This window comes from Sardina pilchardus, chromosome 22, assembly GCF_963854185.1.
Source record: "Sardina pilchardus chromosome 22, fSarPil1.1, whole genome shotgun sequence".
Lineage (NCBI taxonomy): Eukaryota > Metazoa > Chordata > Actinopteri > Clupeiformes > Clupeidae > Sardina > Sardina pilchardus.
The window spans coordinates 11,690,993-11,700,992 of record NC_085015.1 but is presented as its reverse complement, the minus strand read 5'-3'; the positions used below and the strand labels follow the sequence as shown (position 1 = coordinate 11,700,992).

Sequence of the window (10,000 nt, the reverse complement as noted above, 5' to 3'; positions counted from 1 at the left end):
TGATCTTACAGTAGTCCTGAATTGCTCCAGGGAGAGTAATTCATTGATAGCTCTAAATGGCTCTGGCTTTTTTTTAACCAATCAAACATCCTTTATGATGGCAGCAAGATATCTAGAACAGGATAGATTGAATGTCAAGGAGTAACATGCATCTCTTTAACATTACCTCCCCTAACTGTCTCGTCCCGTCTTAACTGAACTGATTTGCCTGCTCCTTCCAGGTGCATGAGCTGGAGATTGAGAACGCGGAGATGCAGTCGCACGCGCTGCTGAAGGACAACCTGATCCGCCAGAAGGACGCCGTGGTGCAGCGATTCGAGCAGCACCGCCACCTCTGTGACGAGATCATCCAGCAGCAGCGGCAGTTCATCATTGGTGAGCCCATGGGCTTCAGTAGGGAGTGTGTGTGTGTGTGTGTGTGTGTGTGGGGAGGCACAGGATTGAGACAGGTGTTGGGGAGACCAACCAACCAAACACAGGATGTTACTGCACCTGGGAACTGCTTTTATTTTTTTTGAGGGTTTGGATATTTGATGGTGTTTCCTATTTAGTGAGCGTTCCATCAGATCTCAATTTCAATTTCAATTTCAATTTCATCAGATCTGTGGTCAGATTGTCCATCTGTGGTATCTCAGTTTATCAGTGATATTTGACGGGTCAGATGTGTCAGGCGTGATCGTTGTATTGCTGGTGTGTGTGTGTGTGTGTGTGTGTGTGTGTGTGAGACAGCATTTCTGACTGTATTGTGTGTGTGTGTGTGTGTGTGTGTGTGTGTGTGTGTGTGCAGACCACAGCCTCCTGGTGCCGCCCCACCTGCAGGAGCTCTATGAGATGTACATGAGGGAGCTGGATGAGAGGAGTCTGGACCGCATCATGGCGCTGGACAAGGTCACCGGACGCACTCTGAAGGTCGGAAACACTCACTACAAATAATAGTTATATATATTATAATATAGTCATATAATAAATATATATTATAATACAGCTAATATAATAATAATATTTATAATAAAATTATGTATCTATTATTTAAGTATTTTATTATTTTTATTCATTATTGTTTATACGTCATAATGTACATGCTTATCCCGTAATGTAAATGGTGGCTGGTTGTTGACTGGTTGTCCAGTCATGTTTTAACTGTGGGGTCTAAGCCATAGGCCTGCTGTGCTCACACAAATAAAAGTCCATACTCACATGTATAACTGCCACTGCTTGCTTACTAATACAGTTGTCCTCAGATCTGACCAAACAAGGCCATGTTGTTCTTCCACAGGAGGGCTCTCTGCCCAAGATCACTCTGGCCAGTAGAGGTCGCGATCCCTTGCAGGAGCTGGACTCTGACCAGGAGAGCGTGCGGACGCTGGTCTCGGACAACCGGCGAGGTCGGGCCAAAATCCGCCGACACACTCTGCCCCCCATCCTCCCTGAGCCCGAGGGGTATGTATGAGTGAGGCTCTGTGAGAATGTCAGACGGAGAGCTGTACTGATACAGCTGCAGTCCAGTCTTGGTTCCAAAACGCTATTTCTCAATTTGTTTTGAAAAACATTAAAAAGTCATGTAATTTAATTGTGTGTTTCAGGTAATATCAATAAAATTGCAATTTGTGTTGTTTTGTTTGAGTAAAGATAACCAAACTCCTGTACCCAAAACCAGTTCTACTGAAATTATTTGGATTACAAAATTTAAAAAAGTATTTATGAAAATCCATCAAAATGGAGGATATAGCGTTTTGGAACAAAACTCTTCATATATTCATCACTATGTCCGTCTGTGTGTTCGTCTCCGTCCAGGGACAACAACCGTGTGTTCAAAAACAGCCCTCATGCCAGACAGATGAAGAACTCTGTGGTGATGACCCCCCCACCCATACACATCAATGGCCTAGGCAACAGAGAGGTGAGAGGTCACAAACTGCTACACTGTCTCAAACCTCCCAAGAACCTTCACATGGCTTGGCTTAGATACCCCTAGATCAGGGGTCTCCAACCTTTCTTCCTCCGAGTGCTACTTTGACAAAATGGCCGAGAGCTTTTATGTTAGTAGAAGCATGGCATTTATTCACATAGCTGATCTCCACCCAAAACCACTCAATAAGATTTGTATACTTTTTATAGGTTCCTTTGAAGTCATTTACTTTCTCTCTTTGTAGTCTGTGAATTTGATTTCATAGCATTTTTTCCCCAAGTGTGCAGCCTCAAACCCAGCTTGGATGTAGATGAGTTGGCATGGTAATGGTAGCTGGCTGGTACATAGCTGTGCAGTATATGTGCAGTAAAACCCTCCCTTAAAGGAAAACGCTGGCCCATTTTTCACACAGATCTCTGTTTCTCGATGTCACTCGAGTTGTTGCAGCCAACAACTAAAGCGACCACACTGCTAGCTCTGGGGGCATGATTTTTGTGTGTTTGTTTGTGTTTTGTTATGTTTTGTATTGTTATGTTGCCCACCTAAAATGTCTGCCAGCTCACCCAAATGTAGAAGGCTAGAACCGGCCCTGCTTCCATACTGACTGACCGCTGTGCGATGGCCTGTTTCTGCCCTCAGCATTAAAGAGGAATTATGCAGGATTGGGGATTTCATCTCTGGTTTCGGTTTCGTTTTTCGTTTTCGCTCATTTTATGCTTGCATATTTCTCTGCAGAGCTTCCCCGGCAGCTTTAGCGTGTATATTTATACATATATAGGCTATATATAAATATATAAATTGCAAGCGTGGTTCTTCTTGTTCCTTACGCGTCTCAGACTTCCAGATGTAACAGGAGACGATCGTCTCCTGCAGAAACTGCAAGGTTGCATTAGCGGATTGGGACACTGGGGGCGGGAGGAAATATTACTGTTTTCGATGAAACTGGTCAGTCAAGCAAAACAACGATTTCTGAGCAATTTTATGACTATGAAAAAGTTGCATAGGGTCTCTTTAAATTAAAGCAACATGAATTTCCTTATTCATCAGTATTCAATACCAAGCACCCAGTTAGTTTAATACTGATAAAAATGGGTACGCTTCTACCTTCGACAGCAATATTACATATTGCAATACTATGCATTTTAGGCACACATTGGCGATGTGAGAGAGGCCTTTATCTGCTTTGTAAGTCAGTATAGCATCAAAATGAGTCTGAAGCCATTCTTTTATGGAACTCCACTGTGTTGCTTTAATGTTCCCATGGCCACAAGCCCCTACTCATCTGTCCGTCATGCTTCACTCTGGGGGCATGATTTTTTTTGTGTTTGTCTATGTTTTGTATTGATGTCAATTTTGATCCAATTTGACCGCTTTGTTATGTTGCCCACCTAAGATGTCTACCAGCTCACCCAAAATGTAGTAGGCTAGAACCGGCCCTGCTTCCATACTGACTGACCGCTGTGCGATGGCCTGTTTCTCTCCCCAGCTGCACCCATGCGTACCAGAGAGCGCTCTCAGCTACAGCCACCTCAGCCACAGCCTCAGCAGCCACCTGGACTCGTCTCCGGAGAGCAGCGAGAACGGCACCGACATCCCACTCACGCGTAAAGGTACACACGCCACCTATTCTCGAAGTCGAATCGCGACTCTAGAAGAATCTAAAGTTCTCTCTCTCTCTCTCATCCCTCACTACCATGTTAAGGCATGTGAGTCATAGTAGGCTTTGCTGACTATAAAAGGATCGGAGAGTGCAGAAATAGACATCAGAATTGGAAATAATTCAGCCAGTGCAGGATGTGTTGTCATGGTTTCTCCCAAGGACTCTGAAAGGAGACCACAGGCATGATGAACAGAACACCCAGGGGTATGAGAGTTTAGAGAGCTAGCTTCAGCCAGTTAGCTTCCCAGTTGGCCACCGCCAACAAGCCAATTATGTGCCACCAGAGCCATAGATAGAGAGTTGCGACACTCTTTGATGTCCCCATTACACAATCAAAAGTTCCAAAAAACCTGCGCTGAATGGCTGAATCGCAGGATGGTGGGATGTATTTCTGCATGCTAGAGGGTGTAATGGATTAACTCATTGACTACTGACCAAGAGATCCAAAACTGCCATAACCTGGAAACTGGCATGGGAAAGTGTTGCCATTTTTCCCTCTTATGGGAGTGACGCCACTCTGTTTTCCCTACTGCTCTGGATGCCACTTTACTGTTGGGCACACAAGTACAGTATGTTGGTAAATTTTCTGCCAGGAGGATCAGCCAATCCATGTGATGGACATATGTGAGTGGAAGTGCACGGACCCCAGTTTTAAAAATGGCAGCAGCCCAATATACTATTTGGCAGTATATATTTTTTTGGCTTAGCTAGCCATGCATCGTCCATTGAAATGAATGGGGGCGATACTTCCTCACCTCTGTCCAGTTCTATGATACCTCCATGCTAACAGCCCACTCCGTCCGTCCCCATTTTGTGTCCCCCCTCAGAGCGTCAGCAGATCATGCGTGGCGTGGAGAGCATCGCCGTGAAGGCGGCGCGCCGTCGCTCCAAGGCCCTGGGGGTGGACGCCCTGCGTCTGCCGCCGTCTTCTCCGCTGGACCCCCACAAGCAGAAGAGCAGCCTGTCGCTGAGCGAGGCGCCCCCCCTCGGCCCCCCCACGCCCCGGGGACCCGGCGGCATTGGCATCGGCGGCAGCGTCGGAGGTCGCCAGGCCAGCCCCGAGCTGCGGCACGCCACCTCGGACGACAACCTGTCCAGCAGCACGGGCGACGGCACCTGGACGCGCCCTCGCCAGCGCCAGCAGAACGTCGCCAAGAACGCCGGTGCCCACCGCGAGCAGGACTTCGAGGCGCGCCGGCGCAAGAAGAGGTCTCGCTCTTTCGAGGTCACAGGCCAAGCTGTAAGTAGCCTATATCTCATATATAATATACTCATAATAATATAGCCCCTATCTCATAATATACTCATGGTTTTACTGATACAATTGGATAAGGGAACAATTATATTATCGTATCTGCGTTATATGCTAACTAAATTACTGAGTGCATATTCTGAAATGTTAGCAATATGAAGCAAATTAAGTTTGTATGGCATGTGCTATCCACTGCTCACAAATGCTACGCATGCAGCCTCGGAGCCAGAGAGCAACGAGTGGGGGGGCTATGAGCATCGACGGGGGGGCACCTGTCGGGGGTGGGGGGCAAAATACTGCAAAATATCTACTACAGAGCACTCTGTTTGGGGGGGCACAGAGACCTGTTTGGGGGGGGCCTGGACCCCTATGGCCCCCCCCTGACGCCGAGCCTGTACGCATGGCCCTTTTCTGCTAGTTGTAAATCCTCTTTACACTCATGCACATCTTTATCTTTAGTCTTTACGTATTTTGTTTTTTACTGCTCTTAAGTCATGTTGATTTGTTGATTTGCTTTGTATTATCCTGTTTATACTGTAGTGTATGTTGTGTGTGGTGTCTGAAGCTGCTGGGACCTTGGATTTCCCCTTGGGGATCAACAAAGTATCTATCTACTGTATCTGTATATCTATCTAAAGATTTGCCTCTTTGTCTCCACAGCTGTCCCAGGCTAAGACCACAGCCCAGCGGTTCCGGCCCCTCGACAGCACCTCAGACCCCCACCTCCACATCAACCGGCCCCCAGCCTCTCACCTCCGCCCCCAGCACAGAGGAGTCCCCCCCCTGGCCAAAGGACGCCTGCCCCACCCTTCCCAGACGACCGGTTAGCATCATGACCTCCTTCTGTGCCTCCCCCTTGAGTCATGCCATGCTATTTATGTGTGTGAAGAATGTTTGGTTTTATTGTGGTGTAGTTAGAAAAAAAAAAAAAAAAGTCTCCACGTTTTAAACAAGTTAGCGTAGTAGCAAACCATTTTTCTTTGAAGAGCTATTTTTGAAAAACTTTTGTCAAGACATTTTAAATTCTTTCCACTGGCAGTAGCCTTTTAAGCAATTAGCCATATCTTGGTACGTCATAATGCAATCTGCAGTTCCTTCTCAGTTTCATATTCAGGTTCTTTTCTACTTCACTCTTTTACTACAAAATGTTTTAACGGCCCCCCAAATGGTTGATTGATTTAATCTTTTCCTACTTTTCCTTCTTTTTGTGGAATGTAATGATAATATGTGTGAAAAAGAATATCCTTATAGGACAATAATGACTCTATCTATCTATCTATCTATCTATCTCTATCTATCTATCTATCTATCTGTCTATCTATCTGTCTATCTATCTATCTATCTATCTATCTATCTATCTATCTATCTATCTATCTATCTATCCATCCATCTATCTATCTATCTATCTATCTATCTCCAGGCCAAACTGTGGACAACGGCACCAGCTCCCTGTCTCAGCTGGGCCAGTTGCGGCGCGGACCCCTCCTCCGCCAGCCCCAGCCTCTGCTCTATGTCACCACCACGGGGGCCGGGGGACAGCGCACCCGCAAGCACTGAGCGGCGGCGGGCCGCCACTGTCCCCAACTGACCGCCCGAATAGCAGACCCGAACTGTGGTCAAGGGAACCTCCTTTCCCACCACGACACCAGCACTAACGAAGAAAAGAAATGTCCAGACTCTGCAAAGAGCTGTAAAATGTAGTTAGCGACTAGGAGGGCTGTGAACTGTAAATGTCTCTCTCTCTCTCTCTCTCACTCACATACTCAGATACACACACACAGACACACATGGATATGCACAGATCCACTAACCTACTGTACCTTTGGGAGATGTTGACAATGCCTTGGGCTGATCACAGAGCGCGAGGGAGAGAGGTGGTTTGAGAGACGCAACGTTCTAACGCTGTTTCCTCTCGCCTTGTTCCGTGACCCCCTCGCCTGTTTTTTTTTCTCCCTCCCCCCCCCCCCCCCCCCCTTTTGCTGAAGTGCTCGAGATGAATGTGTGGATCAGCGACGTTTGTGTGACGCTGTACTTGTTTGTTTGTCTTTGTAATATTTGACAATTTCACGTTTCCAAAGGGCCTCTACATGTGACGTCAACCCGGTTGATACAATTGTGGGGACGCTAAATTCTTTGATTGAGAGAAAAAAATAATAGAAAGAAATACCATGTAAGTGCTAAGACGAATGTGAACACTTGTGAGATGATAGGACTAGATCGACAGAGGGTAAAACCTGCCATTGAGTTCCTCTGGAGGGGAAAGACGGACCAAGCCTTATGCAGAGGGTAATGGGTGACGTTTAAAGGAAACCACAGAATGGCTACCAGGCAAGACATGCTCTAGGCCTCTTGAAAGGTGACGATACATGGGGCAACTTTTTCGAGAAATGTTGCTAGGCAGCCACATAACCAGTTCCATGTGTTATGATTGGATGTTGCTCATGAAAAAAAAGAAATAAATACTGACGATTAAAGTTCTTTAGAAACATAATGTTGGCCAATATCAATGGGAACGTGCCAGAACTTAGGAACATTGCCTGGCAACACTGCTCAAAAAGTTACCTTGGGGATCATCAGCTTATTGTTAACCCACTTCATCAGTATCAATCTTTCTGTGCAGACATTTTATACTGTATATTGCTTTGTTTCTAGGGATATACATACCATATACTGTACAGTATGTGTTCATTGTTAAGTAACATCACTATAAAACTTTGAGTCACACTCTGAGGCAGCAGATAAGCCTAGTTGGACTAAATTGAATTGTTGTTTTTTTTTCATCTGAAATGCAGTTTACTCATAGTCTAGGCTTACTCCCTCATTGTGAAACCAGCTCCACTGGTTTCAAAATAACCACCGTAAACAGTGGCCCATTCATTCATGTTGATGAAAGTGGCAGCGTTGTTATAGACTTAAAATATCCCCTTTTGAAGCTGCACATGAAGTTCAGTCAGTCTCTCTCTCCTGCTATTTCTGTACTGGGAGAGGCCAATGACGAGGCTTCTTCACCATCTGTCTTGTACTGCTGCCTTTATCTGTGATGTTTGCAATGTTTTGTTGTTTTATTTCATTTTACATGGTTATACATACTATTTTCTACACTTTATTTTGTACATTTTTTATTTGTAATCAGAATAAATTTGAATGAAACAAAAGACTATTGTGTTTCTGTTGTTTCTGTGTGCAGTAGGCTACACCATACCAATCTAATTTGCTGTTCTTGCCTTTTTGTGTGTTTGTAACCTTACCCGGGTCTTTGCTTGTTGTGTAACTGTGGATACACTTTCATTGCCACCTAAACAAATCAATATTTCGTATAGCCTGTCTATTGTAGCCTACCATATCAAGTAACTTTCAGGCCAGCTGCCCACAATGTCTCTGAATATCTGGTATGACTGTTGAATTATGTGGGCTCAAAAGTGGTGTGTCCATGTGTCAGCATTAGATAAGATTGCCGCCTACAAGTAAAAGGTTGCTTTAGGAAATAGATCTAATTTCTCACATTTTTATTTGTAACTGGGTTGGGAAATGCTTACAAGCCTCCACTATAGGATATAAGGGTCAAGCTATTTCAATTAGAGGTCATTATATAATGAACAGAGAAAAAAAAGAAAAAGTAAATAATTTAAACGTATGCATCAATAGTCATTTCGGATATGCGCTGTCAAGACATGTAACTTTCTATTATTATTATTTATTTATTTTTTTTTTAACGAAGACACTCTTCCACACACCAATGAAGATGATCCAACAAGTGGAACTGCTTGTGATTGGAAAACGTCACAGGCCTTGTTAAAGCAGTGGAAGGCGGAAGTGCTGTAAAGGGAGAAAGTAGGGATTCGTTCTTGCTTGTTTACACCGAAGGCGGGTAGACAGGAGAGGAGAGAAGGCTACACAGAAAAGATTGCTAACATGAAAGGCTGGCCTTGATGTATTTCATACGTAAGTCCATTCGCCATTGTTGCCATTTTCAGTGCATGCTAATCCAACTGGCACTGGTGCAGGTCGTTTAGCTAGCGTATCAAGGCTGCTAACAGCAGCCACCTAACGACACCTTGGTTGATGTTAGCAAGCTGGCTAACGTTATAGAAAGAAATTACTCTACTAACGTATAAAATATCCTATGGCACCATGTGCAATCATTAAAGCACACCGTTATAATTGCTGTATTCTGAAGAGATGTTTGGCCATGCATAAATATTATGAGAAATATCTTACATGCAGTAACGTTGCCTCAGTTTTGCAAGAATAGATATCGCAGTCATCCTGAGAACAGAGAACAGAATTAACTAACTTGTGTCTGAAATTACATCTTCCCATACAATTCAAGGTATTTCTGTTGTAACGACTTAGTTTTACAACCGATGAGTTTGTTAGATGCCTGATGTTTGCAAGATTAGATCAAAGGGTTAAGGGTGTTATTTCCAGTGATGATAAAATAATAAATAATCTTTGTTTACAGCGTTGCTTGACAGTTGATCGCGCTTTGGTTAATTACCAGCATGCGGAATATCATTTTGGTTGCATACGTTGCTTGTCATTGTTAATAAACCGACATGTGCGTGGTCCAAGTTTCATACTAACGTTAGTGCCCTGGTAAAATATTTAAATTCTCGCCTATTCTGAATGCTTGTCGTATTCTTGACTCGACTGAACGTCGGGCGGCAAAGTGGCACGACTCGTCACAAACCGAATGCTGTTGTTGTGCTACCTGTCCGCGTGCTTTATGGCTGTCATTTCGCTTCCCTCACAGCTGTGCCAAACGTCAAGGTGAGAACTCGTCCGCATGCCAGCCACTCGCAGCATGCTGGAAGAATGCGCCCGATAAACAAGCGAGAGGCCGGAGTCTGGCATCAAACGAAGAGCTTGCTCTACAAGAACTTGCTCATCAAATGGAGGACCAAACAACAAAGTTTACAGGTGCTAATAGTATTTTCTTTGTAATAGCTCTTCTCAACTCTGGAATATGCCTTCAGAGGCTGTTTTTATTCATTTGCTTTCAGACGCTGTTTTTATTCATTTGCACTAATGACAAGTAAGACAGATAGTCATCATCATTAGTCTTATCAACAAGTGTCTCAGGTATCTTTTGGCACTGCCAAGCTGTCATCACTCTGCCTTGGGTGATTACATCTCACGCCCCTCTAATTGTATTGGATGTCTTCAATACCGATCTACA

The 10,000-nt window shown here is 44.5% G+C and overlaps 2 protein-coding genes across 2 annotated transcripts in view; both read left to right on the top strand.

Moving 5' to 3' along the window:
- Positions 1–7,966, top strand: part of kif19 (kinesin family member 19) — a 49,480-nt gene extending 41,514 nt beyond the window's left edge. Inside the window, exons 14-21 of the mRNA XM_062525972.1 lie at positions 222–375; positions 788–909; positions 1,277–1,440; positions 1,795–1,900; positions 3,396–3,519; positions 4,397–4,809; positions 5,482–5,644; positions 6,242–7,966. Of these exons, the coding sequence (XP_062381956.1) occupies positions 222–375; positions 788–909; positions 1,277–1,440; positions 1,795–1,900; positions 3,396–3,519; positions 4,397–4,809; positions 5,482–5,644; positions 6,242–6,378 (1,383 nt within the window). The 3' untranslated portion in view covers positions 6,379–7,966. The remainder of the gene's footprint in view (positions 1–221; positions 376–787; positions 910–1,276; positions 1,441–1,794; positions 1,901–3,395; positions 3,520–4,396; positions 4,810–5,481; positions 5,645–6,241) is intronic.
- A 664-nt stretch (positions 7,967–8,630) lies between these two features.
- abca5 (ATP-binding cassette, sub-family A (ABC1), member 5) overlaps positions 8,631–10,000 on the top strand; it is a 47,726-nt gene continuing 46,356 nt past the window's right edge. Inside the window, exons 1-2 of the mRNA XM_062526798.1 lie at positions 8,631–8,763; positions 9,575–9,741. Of these exons, the coding sequence (XP_062382782.1) occupies positions 8,751–8,763; positions 9,575–9,741 (180 nt within the window). The 5' untranslated portion in view covers positions 8,631–8,750. The remainder of the gene's footprint in view (positions 8,764–9,574; positions 9,742–10,000) is intronic.